Below are 12362 nucleotides of genomic sequence, written 5' to 3' on the forward strand. Positions count from 1 at the left end.
AAAAATTGGAGTAGAGGTGCTTCACAATGTTACGTTAGTTTCTGTTGTACAACCTCGTGAATCATTTGCATGTATACATATATCCGCTCTCTCCTGGGCCTCCCTCCTCCGTCCTCCACTCTTTAGGTCATCACAGCACTAAGCTGAGCCCCTAGGCCTTAGAGTAGCTTCCCGCTAGCTATCTGCTTCATCCATAGTAGTGCATGTATGTCAGTCCCTTTTGAAGAAGGCAAGAGGCACTTCCAGTGGTTAAAGTCAGCATTAAAGAGACGATGGCTTAAGTGGTAAAGAATCCACCTGCAATGCAGGAGATGCAGGTTCGATCCCTGGGTTGGTGAAGATTCCCCTGGAGAAGGAAATGGCAACCCAGTCCAGTATTCCTATATGGAAAGTCCCATGGACAGAGAGCCTGGTGTGGGCTATAGTTTATAGGGTTGCAAAGAGTTGGACACAATTGAGCACACACACACAATGAGACCGGACCCATGGGCTCAGTACCCATAGAGAGAAACTGCATCCTGGCCACCAACAGCACCCCAGGCAGGGGCATGGGGAGCAGGCACGGCCCCAGGATGAGAAGCAGCAGCCACTCAGGATGGTGCGCAGACAAGCTCTTGGCTCCACAGCACCTCCTGCGCTCAGTCGGATCCCTCCCTCAGCATGGAGATGAGCACAGCCCACAGTGAGTGGGAGCAGTGAGGTGAGAACAAAGCCCGCTCTGCCAGGCAGGAACAGTTCCTCCCCTTCCCCTGGGGTGGCTGGCGTGTCTAACCCGCGGTGGCGTCCGAGAGCTCCGGGAGAGACGCTGCTGTCTCTGCTGGGAGCTTGGTTGTATCATTGTGTTCTTTGCTGAGAAATCGAAGTAATTGGGAGTCGTTTACCTAGCAACAGCTTTAGGAAAAGAACATGTCAGAGAGATGTGCTGACATCACCCTTTCAGAGGTGCGTGTGGTGTAGGTCCCGTGTCTTCTCTCCCTTTCCAGCTCCCCCGCTACGTTCCTTTCGTGGTGACAGGAAGCGGGATGACCAGGGTGGCCTTCCTGACCCACTGTCCTTTGTTAATGTCTGGGTGTTCTCAGCCAGTCCCTGCCAGGCGCCTCTTCTCCTGGGCACACACACAAGTGTCGATGATGCTTCAGCTGTGGGCACTTCTGTCCATTCTGCATGGCCCACAGCTGGGGAAATAGAGGCCAGATGTGCATACCTAGGGTTTCTAGATTGGGGATTTTGCAACAACTGTCATTTTTGATTAGGGATCTAAGAATCTTGTGACTGAGTACTCAGAAGGACTCAGGCACCCATATATGTTTATTCAGTGACCATTTAACCATGGGCGCCCTGATCCCAGGGGCCTGGGGGGAAAGGAGCCGGTTCATGGTCTCAGACTTGTGCCGCCACCCGTCCAGAAGAGGCATCTCCTCGCGGTTGTCCTGCCTCTGCTGCCTTCCCGGGACAGGGATGCGCAGAGGGTCCTGAGCCCGTCCCGGGATGAAGGGCTTCAGCTGCTGGCAAGTTTCTCGGCCTGTAGAGTGGCCCTCCCCTGCCCACCCCCCACCCCTATCCTGCTTCCAAAGCTAGCCCGTTCTATATTTGCAGGCGCTTCTCTTCTCTTCTCCAGGGTCTCTGTGATTCCAGAGAAATAGTGCCATCTGCCACCCCATGCCACGGTCCCCAGACCGCCACTGTCCCGTGCGTGCATACTTGGATGAGAAGGCAAAGCAAACCCTCTAAGCTCAGCCGCCTCCATCCTAGCACCATGTCAGCTTACTGGCGTCAGCCCATCGTCCCGGTGATCCAGGCGTTGAGACTCTTGTCTCTGTCCTCTGCGTTTCCCAGAGCCGGAGCCGCAGAGCCAAATCTCGAGGGTAGGTGGGGAGTTGGGGGTCCTGAGCGTGCTATTAACCTCTGGGCGCCTATTGTCATGGGCCTCAGATGAAGCTCAGTGTGACGCATGTCCAGGCTGCCTGTCTAAATGCTTCGCATACGGTCAGTGCTTCATAAATGCCTGGGGCGGTGGAGGGCGGGGGGGGGTCGGTCTGGGGGCTTACCTGGCGGTCCCATGGCTAAGACTCTGCACTTCCACTGTAGGGGGCACAGATTCGGCCCCTGGTTGCGGAACTAAGATGCCACATGCCAATGCAGCATGGTCAAAAAAAGAAAAACTGTCAAACCATCTTAAAAACTGCCCGCGTGGGTGAGTGGTTTTCCGGGCCAGGTGGCAGGGAGCCTGCCGCGCACTGTCCCCATCCCTTTGTTTTCGGGAGGCGGCTTTCAGGAGCTCATTTGCTGAACTGTCTCCACTCTGTTACATAGCATGGTTGTGAGTCAAGGATAAACAGTAGCCCGAAATAGGCTGTTTAAAAACAAAAAATAGGAAAGGAACATGTTAAGGAAGAGAAGTGGCTGGGGAGTGCGGTCTGACCGGGCAGCCTCTGGCCCTGGTGGCCGGAGTGGAGATCCTGGCAGCGGCAGCAGGGATGGGCTTCTGGCAGGCCGGCCCCCACCCATCTGGTTCTGGAGAGAGAAAATGTGTGTTTTCTTGGCACCTCTTTCCACCTGCACGGTCAGGATAAGAAGAAGCGGCTCCAGTTTGTTCTCCCCACTTTCTCAATTTCACATGAAATGATTCTGCTTTATGGCAGTGAGCACTTCAGTAAGTGCCCGCCCACAGGGCCTGGGGCTGGGAGGTGGGCAGGATGAAAAACAGCGCAGGTTGGCTTCTTCAGGATGTGACATTGAGTGTGACCAGCGTGATTTATTAAAGACCGCTGTCCATGCCAGTTAAAGTGTGCACACAGCGCACCCAGCAAACGACTCTTGCTCGGAATGGCAAGAAGGCCCCCGGGGGTGGTCAGAGTCACCCCTTCCTTCCTCCCTGTCCCCCTGCTGGATGCCCTGTGGAGGCTCAGCCCGTGACCAGGATCAAATACCTGCAGCTCTATGTTAACAAAAGCCCATCCAGGCGCTGGGAGCACGTGCCTCAGTGGCCCCAGTCTGAATTAACAGTTGCCATGACAAGGCGTGCAAACATGTTCCTCCAGGCTTGTTCCCCCCATTACACAGATGGAGAAACTGAGGAGCCCTGGGAGAGGGGGTGACCACGCAGCTTAGTGACGATGATGTTTGAAAATACAAGCCTGCTGCTTCCTGCTTCCTGTTTCCTTAGCGCCATGAGTAGAGGAGATGAAATGAGATTTGGAGGCAGAAGAGTTAAAGGCACCAGGCAGAGAAGAGGGGCACCGTGTGAGCCTCCCCTCCACGTGGTCTGAGGCCCATCACCGCTTCGGAGCGCAGGCGGCCGAGCACACCCAGAGCCACACAGCCCTGGGCTCCAAGTGCGACTTGGTGACCCCTTAGCTTTCAGACCTTGAGAAGGTTGCTCTGCCTCTCTGAGCCTTGGTTTCCCTTTCCGTGAAGTGGGGCTGATAATACCCCCTTGAGAGGGTGGTTGTGAGGATGTGGCATGCCTCTGCAAAGGCCCTGGTGACCTGTCAACGCTCAGTGCTCGTCTGTCCCCTTGCTCGGTGTGTGAACCACCGGTGGGTCCTCTGCAGAGTCCCCCGGAACAGGGGGCCCGGAGGCTGGCTCTTGGACCAGCAGCGTCCACGTCACCAGGGATCCTGGTAGAAACGCAGATCTCAGGCCCGCCTAGGCGTCCTGGATCACAACCTCTGGGGGACGGGACTGTGCATTCTAATACTGTTTGAGAACCAGCTCTAGGATTTCACATGTCAGTTTTGAACAAATTAGAACCATGTAGTTCTTTTTCGTGAGAGGGTGTGAAATAAGCAGTTGAGTGTTTTGTTTTGTTTTGTTTTTGGAAAAATACCGAGGCCTCAAAAGCTGGGTTTGAGGCCCAGGTTTGTAAATTACATGAAGGTAAGAAATGGTTCCTCTAGCCCTAGAGTAGCAAGAGCCTGTTCTTCAGACCTCCTGTCCATATTCCCACAGGTTTGAAAACAGACCTGGCAGTTTACCGGCCTGGAAGCCTGGGCAGCTGTGGTCCTGCTGGGTATCTTTCAATAAGGTAGCCCGTGGACAGGGAAAGGCTCCTGCCCTGTAGGTTTATCAGATGAAAGCTCTAAATTGAGCTGTGAAGGAAGGTCTGAAAGTGCAGGACCATTTGATGAACTGCTCCACAATCGCTCTAGGCCGGGGCTACTGAAATAAAACTACCAAAGCCCCTTATTATTTCTCCCCCGTCAGATCTGAGTGTTGTTAAACATCAAGTGCTGTCAGGAGCGGGCTGTTTTAATGAAGACAGCACATAAAGTCCTTCTGAATAATTAATGAAATGACGGTGGCTGAAGCCAGTACATGGTGCAGAGTGCCCTGCTGTTTCTCAGATCCTGAGCCAGCCCCCGGGAACCAGTCTGATGTAGGAGCTCGTTCTCAAAGGGAAAAAAAGCACTCAGCCTCCACTGTTCTCAGAGTAGAAAATGGCACCAAGGGAGACCAATATATGCATGTGTACACACACATAAACACATAGGGTGTGGGGCTGGGGTTCACAGTATCTACTAGATGGAAAGGCACAGGTGCAAGCCAGTCAGCTCAAAGAGATGGTGACCGAATTTGAGGCAGTTGAACTGAGGTGGATGAGCCTAGAGCCTGTTACACAGAGCGAAGTAAGTCAGAGAAAAACCAGCATCGTTTATTAACACATATATATGGAATCGAGGAAAATGGTACCGACGAACCTGTTTGCAGGGCAGAAACAGAGACACAGACGTAAAAAACAGACTTGTGGACACAGTGAGGGAGGCAGAGGGTGGGATGAACTGAGAGAGTCGCACTGAAATACACACACCACCATGTGTAAAGCAGATAGCCAGTGGGAAGCTGCTTTATGACAGGGAGCTCAGCCTGGCGCTCTGTGATGACCCAGAGGGGTGGGGTGCGGAGGTGGGAGGGAGGCTTAAGAGCCAGGGCATGTATGTATACTTACAGCTGATTTCACATTGTTGTACGGCGGAAACTAATACAACATTACAAAGAAATTATCCTCCAATTAAAAAAAAAGATGGTGACCAAGTGCTAGAGCAGTTCCTGGTGTCCCCAACAGAACCAGCTTTTCCCCCTTTCAATGTTATAGCAGAGAACAGGTCCTGAGGGGACCCTGGGACCATGGCTTTTACTATTAGGAGTAGCCCTTCTGTCTGTTAACATACGGTACACAGTCTCTGTGACACACACCAACTGGCGTCGGTCCCGAGGGTGCTGTCTGAGGCAGTGGGCAGGGTCAGTGAGAGGGAATATATTCTTTGGCCTCAAAATCCATCAGTCACCACATCCTGTGACTGTTCTGCAGCATCTCTGAAAGTCACCTCTGCATTCCATTTCTCTGTTGGGTATCCTCCAAGCCTGCCCACTCACAAAGGCCCTCTGTGGAGGCAGAACACCCTCAGTCTCACATCCAGGATGGTGATGTGGGATGTTGTATGTGCACCTGCATCCCAGGGATACGGATGGATATGTTGGTGGTCCTTGCTGATCGGGGCCACCACATTTGTGTTCTGGGCTCTGGCCAAGGCAAGCTTGTCTGGGAGGTGAGAGCCATCTTCCTTTGTAGCATGACGGCACTCAAGATGGGAAACTCGTCTTTTCCCTGTCTTAGAATGGCTGAGAGTCAGTGGATGACATTGCTGCTTCATGGGGCCAGAAAGTGAGAGTCTATCTGTCCAGCTGTAGGGACCCAAGAGCCAAGCAGAGAGGGTCACGATGTTCCTCACCCCTCAGGAGAACCAGCAAGCTGGATGAGCAGGAGGGGCATCAGACAGCAGGGTGTCAGAGCCTCTGGCTAGAGAACTTGCCTGAGTAGTTGGAGGGAGGAAGCTCTGTTCAGTTCTGTTCAGTCACTCAGTCAGAGCCGATTCTTTGCAACCCCATGGACTGCTGCACGCCAGGTCTCCCTGTCCATCACTAACTCCCAGAGCGTGCTCAAACTCACGTCCATTGAATCAGTAATGCCATCCAACCATCTCTTCCTCTGCCGTCCCTTTCTCCTCCTGCCTTAAATCTTTCCCAGCCTCAGGGTCGTTTCCAATGAGTCAGTTCTTTGCAACAGGTGGCCAAAGTACTGGAGTTTCAGCTTTAGCATCAGTCCTTCCAATGAATATTTAGGACTGATTTCCTTTAGGATGGACTGGTTGGATCTCCTTGTAGTCCAAGGGACTCTCAGGAGTCTTCTCCAACACCACAGTTCAAAAGCATCAATTCTTCTGCACTCAGCTTTCTTTATGGTCCAACTCTCACATCCATACATGACTACTGGAAAAACCATAGCCTTGACTAGACAGACCTTTGTTGGCAGAGTAATGTCTCTGCTTTTTAATACGCTGTCTAGGTTGGTCATAGCTTTTCTTCCAAGGAGCAAGCGTCTTTTAATTTCATGGCTGACTGAACTGAACTGAACTGAAATGATAGATAATTGTAGGTAAAGCTAAAGGACAGACTCAGGTCCTTCAAACTGTTCTCCAAGCAGGATTCAACCAGACCACCTGGGCTTGGGTTGTGGTCTCTGGACCCTTTTGAGGCAACAGAGCTTCAAGCAAGAATATTAGTATAGGTGAGTAATTTCTATCTCATAGTGTTGTGCAAATTCACCAAGTTTGTGTATTCTTTGTAAACTGAATAGCAGATTGCATATTCTTTGTCAACTACTCACGTGTGGACAGAGACTAGGGTTCTGGTTGACTGAAAGGAAGGATGAGAAGAAAGCGTCACTGCAGTTTGTTCATATTCTGCTCACCAGCCTTTTTCTTCTAAAAATGGTCAGCAGTGGGGTGGGCTTTGAAAAGACCTTGTTAGAGCCAAGATGGCGGCCACAGGCTCAGCAGTGTTGCCCGACCTGACAGCGGAGCGAGCCTTTGATGGGGTAAGTGATAGCTCATTCAGCAGCTCGGCTAACTCCTCTCCCAGTAGGAAGGATTGATTTCTTCCCCAGGATAGGGATAGGGTTTTGTGCTGATTCAGCAGCTGAATGAATCTGCGTGGATAAGAGAGTTTCTCTGGTCATCTTTCTCAGAGGGTCCAGTAGAAGAAAGAACGATTAGGGCAGCCCGGTGTTCAGTCCCACATGTGGCAAGTTCTTCTGCTCCTGGGGGCGGTGAGGGACTAAAGACTTAGCATCGTGTAAAAATGAACTGCATCTTCCTACTATTTGAATTTCAGTACCTTGGGCGTAGATAGCCTAGGAGATTGCAGCATAGCACTGCAAGTCTGCGATTTGCTGATGTTCCAAAAACACCTTTAGAATGGCAAAACTTTATTGAGAAATAATTTATGCACAATAAAATATATCCATTTAATGTATTTTCCAGTTGTATATACACTGAAAAGCAGTCCCATAATCAAGATGCTCAACATCTTTGTTATCCCCAAAGATTCCTAGAGCCCCTTTGTGGTCTGATTCTCCCTCTGCTCCAGCCCCAGGCCACCACTGGCATGCTTTTTGTTACTATAAATCAGTTTGCATTTCACACAAATAGAATAATACCACATGTACTATTTTGTTGATGTCTTCTTTCACTCAGGATACATTTTTTATTGTGGTAAATAATATATAACATAAAAGTTACCATTTTAATAATTTTTAGTCTACAGTTCAGTGGTACAGCCACATTGTTATGCAGCCACCATCCATATTCAGAACAGTTTTCCCCTCGCAAAACTAAAACTCTGTAACCATTTAACACTAACTCCCCTCTCCTCTCAACCCCTGGCAACCACCACTGTGTTATTCGTCTTTGTCGATTTGACTACTCTAGGTACCTCAGACAGGTGGAAATCTTGCCGTATTTGTCCCTTTGTGCCTGACTTATTTCATTTAGCATGTCTTCAAGGTTCATCCATGTCGTAGCCGGTGTCAGAATTCCCTTTTTATAGCTGATAAATATTCCACTATAGATATAGACCGCATTTTGTATACCCATTCATCTCGCAGTAGACGCTGGGTTGCTTCTACCTTTGTGCTGCTGTGAACTTGGGTGTAGGAATCTCTCTTCTGGTTCTTGCCTTGAATTCTTTGGGGCATGTATGTGGTAATTCTACGCTTGACTTTTGGGGGAACCTCCATACTCTTTTTCCATAGTGGCTGCACCATTCTACCATGTTACTTTTTAAACAAAGTTTTGCCTTAGACCTGCACCTTGTTCTGATTATCCCTTTCCATTCCAGAAAACCAATTAGACATATCCTTTGACTTCCCATAGCCCTGCACGATAATGGTCTTTTCCTTCAGTATCCCAAGCCTCTGCCTTTCCAGTCCTTCATACTGATGTAATTGCTCAGAGAATGGCTCAGCCTTAATAACCTCAAGTGAAATCGCACGGCTCACTTTCTATTAGCTACAGCCATTCCCCTCTGTGTCCTACCTGTCCCTCATTAGCTGCAGTTATTATGCAACCCGCCAGTATCCTGTGAGCAATATCAGGATACAGCCGCCCACATCCTGTTAACTCCTTCTGTTACACCCCTGCCTTGGTCCTCTTCATTGAATCTGTTGTGCTATATATACATCCTACTTGTATGCATGTAGCTGTAACTGTTAAATAATCTGGCCTGTTCACTATCCCCCAATCTTTTGCAACCATCATCTGACATCCTGTTCGTAAGATCTTCAGTGCTGACTCACTGTTCCCTTGTCGATAAGTCCAGGTGACAAAAGCCCACCAGGCAGCTGCACACATCGATTCTGGGGGCCCAGCTCTGAATGTACAGTGTGTGCAGGGGGCCTTAGTGTAGGATCTTTTCCTTCGAGCAGTGCGGTACAGCCCACCAGTCGTCTTAATGGAGAGAGAGAGAGTGAGTGTGTGTGTGTGCGTGCATGTGTTTGAGGATGTGGGGATAAGGGAGTTTTCCAGACACACAGGATTGGAAAGCTGGTAAGAAGGGACAACATGGAAGAAGACTACTTACTGGGGAAAGGCGAGGGGGCGAGAGGACTGCGGGATGGTGTCAGTGTTCGCTTGGCGGGACAGAGCCCTTTTTGATGCCACATTTTCCATTCATGGTGGACAAGTCCGGATGACTGTGCGGCATAGCAGCCCTTGGCGTGTCACCAGAATGGCCGCCCACCCCAGGTTCTTTTCAGTTTTATGATCCTGTGCTTATCTGAGCTCTGATGAAGGGGGGCTCTGCCCTTAGCATGCCCCCTACACTTGGGCCAGACCTGCTTGGTTAGCAGCTGCTGCAGGTGAAGAACTTGTTCCTTTAGGTGAGCACAGAGGAAGACGTTCACGTCTAGAACAGGGCCAGGCCCACAGCAGAGGCCCGTTGAGTGTTGGTTGAATGCGGTGGAAGGGCGACTCGTGGAATCTGTCTTTGCCTTGTCATCACCGATCTTAACTCCTGAGGTCAGGAAAGGAGAATGGGTTCTTGGCAGCCATCTGGCACACACTGGGGTGACTGGCTGTAGGCACACGCATGTGATAAAAAGACCAATGAGCTGTGTGGACATAAGAGAGTTCCCAGGAAATCCTTTGTGTTTCTGAAACACTGTTTTAAAACGCTACCAAATCTGTGATCTTCTTTGATTCCATATGCTTTCCTGTATGTTGGGCCTCCCGTTGTGTGGATGGAGAAGCTGAGATGGTGCTGGGGTCTCCGAGCGGAGTCGGGACTGCGGCCATCTCGCTGCCTCTCTGCCTGGCACGCAGTGACATGAGGGGGGATTTCCAGGGCCCAGCGGTGGTCCAGACTGAACTCACCTCTAGTTAGGGCTCCCTACACTTGTGTGTGCTGGGCAGAAGCTTCCATGTGGATGTCCCCTGACAGCCATAGGGCCAAGCACAGCTGTGCATCAGTTGCCACACCCTAGCTTTGTGTAAGTGAAACTGCTTTGTTCTCCCGCCTCCGCAGCCAGTCTCTGGCTCCTGTGTTTACCAAACACCGGCTGATGCCTCTCCCTACACACAGCTGAAGTCTGGGTCTGCCTTCTGTACCTGAAGCCCCCCCGCCCCCACCTCTTCCTGCTCCCTGAGGTTACTGAGAACCAGATTTAACAGGTCCCCTGACATGTGGGTCTGAGCCACGGCGGTGACAGATCTGAGGGCCTCCAAGCAGGATGGGTCCATCTTGAGGCTGAAAAAAGTACCTGGTTGTCCTGGGCTTCTGTGTGCTTGTGGATGGTGTACAATTCAACGGTCAACGTATATTTTGCGATTTACTATGGGTCTCGTGGACTTTTCATCTTTTTTGGTTATTAAATGCTTTAGTCTTCTAAATATGTATTCTTCAAAAGCTTGTCCTGTTTCTAAACATAGTTTGTGTGTATGATAGGGCTCCCCTCATTTTATGATGATCCCAGTGGGCATGTAGGGGTCCACTTGCTCTTGTTCCAGTTTGAACACCATGAGGTGATCTAGGAGACGTGTGTCTTAATGCCTAAACTGAGGCCCATGCTGTTTCTTAGGCTGCCTTCTCTAATGGGGACGTTTTGCACCAGTCCTACCCCAGGCTTGTCTAACTGCTCTTCCGTGTCTGTCGCCCTCCTGCAGGCTGGCCGTGTGTGACCCTGTCTGTCCTGGGATTCCTGTACTGCTACTCCCATGTGGGCATTGCCTGGGCCCACACTTACTCTGGTAACTGACGGCGCCGGGCCCAGGTCCGCCCTTGTCACTGGTTTCCAGGGCACATGGTGCTCCACCCTCACCTCGAACCTCAAGGTAACCTCCAGGGGACCTGCTCATCTTTTGTTGAAGTTACCTCACTCCAGGACTGGAAACTTGAGCTCTCGTAGCTTTGGGAACTTAGAGATCCTCTTCCCAGCCTCCTCCTTTGCCTATAGAGTAAGCTGGACCCCAAGCAGTAAAACGTCTTGCCTAGCTGTAGATGGTGATGTTGTGGTCCAGACCCCACGTTCTTTCTCCTTTACCAAGAATTAAATGCAATAGACGTTTCTTGATTGAGGCATATAAATTCTGATTAGTGATAGGCCTGTCTTCCACTGGGCAGTGTTTCTGAAACATGTTGGGCCAGTGGCATTTAAGTGGCCCCTTCCCTGCTTCCTGCAGTGCAGTCTGTAGAGCCAGCACTGAGAGTCGCATCACATTTAGCTCCTCGGCAGGGGCGTGACAAAGCCGCAGCTGTGTTGCCGACTACTGGGTCCAAGGAGATCGAATATAGATGTCAGTACCTAAGGAGGGTTGCTACTTGAGTTCATCATTCATCAGGGTGATCACCGTTTGGTTGCTTGTTCCCTAGATTTGCAGGAAGTATAAACATAGGAGTTCCTCTACCTGACAGTTAATTATTTCCTAGTAAAGAAGTATAATTAAAAAAAAAAAAAAGAAAACAAACAGGGAGTAGTGTATGACAGACAGGTGCTATGGGGCAAGTCAAAGAGGGTAAAGAGGACTTCCTGTGGTCTCTCCTCTCTCCATGCAAGTCCCAGCAGCCCTCTCCCCCTGAGTGGTTCACACTCGGTGTTTTACCCTCAGAGGTTGATGCTGTTTGTTTCCAATAAAATGGAGCCCTTTCTTCCATACAGACACTTCATGTTTTTGTAAAATTGTCTTGAATATTTTTTGAAGAAAATGTTTAAAGTTGAAACACGCTTACTTAATTCTGAATTATTCACTCTTCTGGAAGGATGCTAACAGGCCACTAATGGCCTCAAGTGGTAGATAATTCAGAATACTTCCATTTGGCTTTGCTTTTTCCTTTTCTGAGGGGGTAGAGGGTAAGTGAAGCAGCTTTAAAATTTGAATCCATAGTGTACCCAATTATGGGAGAACAGAACAACATCTCAAGCACATGAATTAATTGTCATTGAGTACGGACCTGGTCTGTCCCCACCATCTCCCGTTAGTCATTTGGTATTACCCTTGTGTCCTGGCTGCGGTTATTAGCTCAATGAGATTTAAACTCCCGGAGTGCAGGACCCGTCATTTTGCTGGCGTACTTTCTTCGCAGCCACTCTGCTTGGAGGCGAGTGGGGAGGGAACCAGCTGTGGGTGGCAGAGGGTAGGCACACTCCGTGTTACCTGCAGCAAAGGACAGAGGCTGGAGGGGGGCAGGCAGACCAGGGCAACAGCAGCCTTGGCAGCTGGCCTGATAGAAGAGGAGGAGACACAGGCTGGCAAGTCCTTGTGCTTGGAAGTTTTCAGGAGATGAGGTTGAGGAAGGGTGAGCAGTCAGATGAATACAGTAAAACTTCAGGGACTCTTAACACTAATTCAAGATTTGTAATCAGCCAGAGGGCTTTTAGCTGAAGTTTATAGAGGAACAAAATCGTGTGAAGATAATTGCAGGGAAATGTCTGATGTATGGGGTTCCCAGGTGGTGAAGTGGTAAAGGATCCTTCTGCCAGTGCAGGAGATGCTAAGAGACGTGTGTTCAACCCCTGGGTCGGGAAAGTC

At 50.2% G+C, this 12362-nt stretch overlaps 1 protein-coding gene across 1 annotated transcript in view; it reads left to right on the forward strand.

Annotated features, from left to right (window-relative positions):
* Positions 1-11848, forward strand: part of HHAT (hedgehog acyltransferase) — a 346658-nt gene extending 334810 nt beyond the window's left edge. Inside the window, exon 12 of the mRNA XM_045165642.1 lies at positions 10500-11848. Coding sequence (XP_045021577.1) covers positions 10500-10591 — 92 coding nt within the window. The 3' untranslated portion in view covers positions 10592-11848. The remainder of the gene's footprint in view (positions 1-10499) is intronic.
* The last annotated feature ends 514 nt before the right edge of the window (positions 11849-12362 follow it).

The sequence above is a fragment of the Bubalus bubalis genome, chromosome 5, assembly GCF_019923935.1.
Source record: "Bubalus bubalis isolate 160015118507 breed Murrah chromosome 5, NDDB_SH_1, whole genome shotgun sequence".
Taxonomy (NCBI): Eukaryota; Metazoa; Chordata; class Mammalia; order Artiodactyla; family Bovidae; genus Bubalus; species Bubalus bubalis.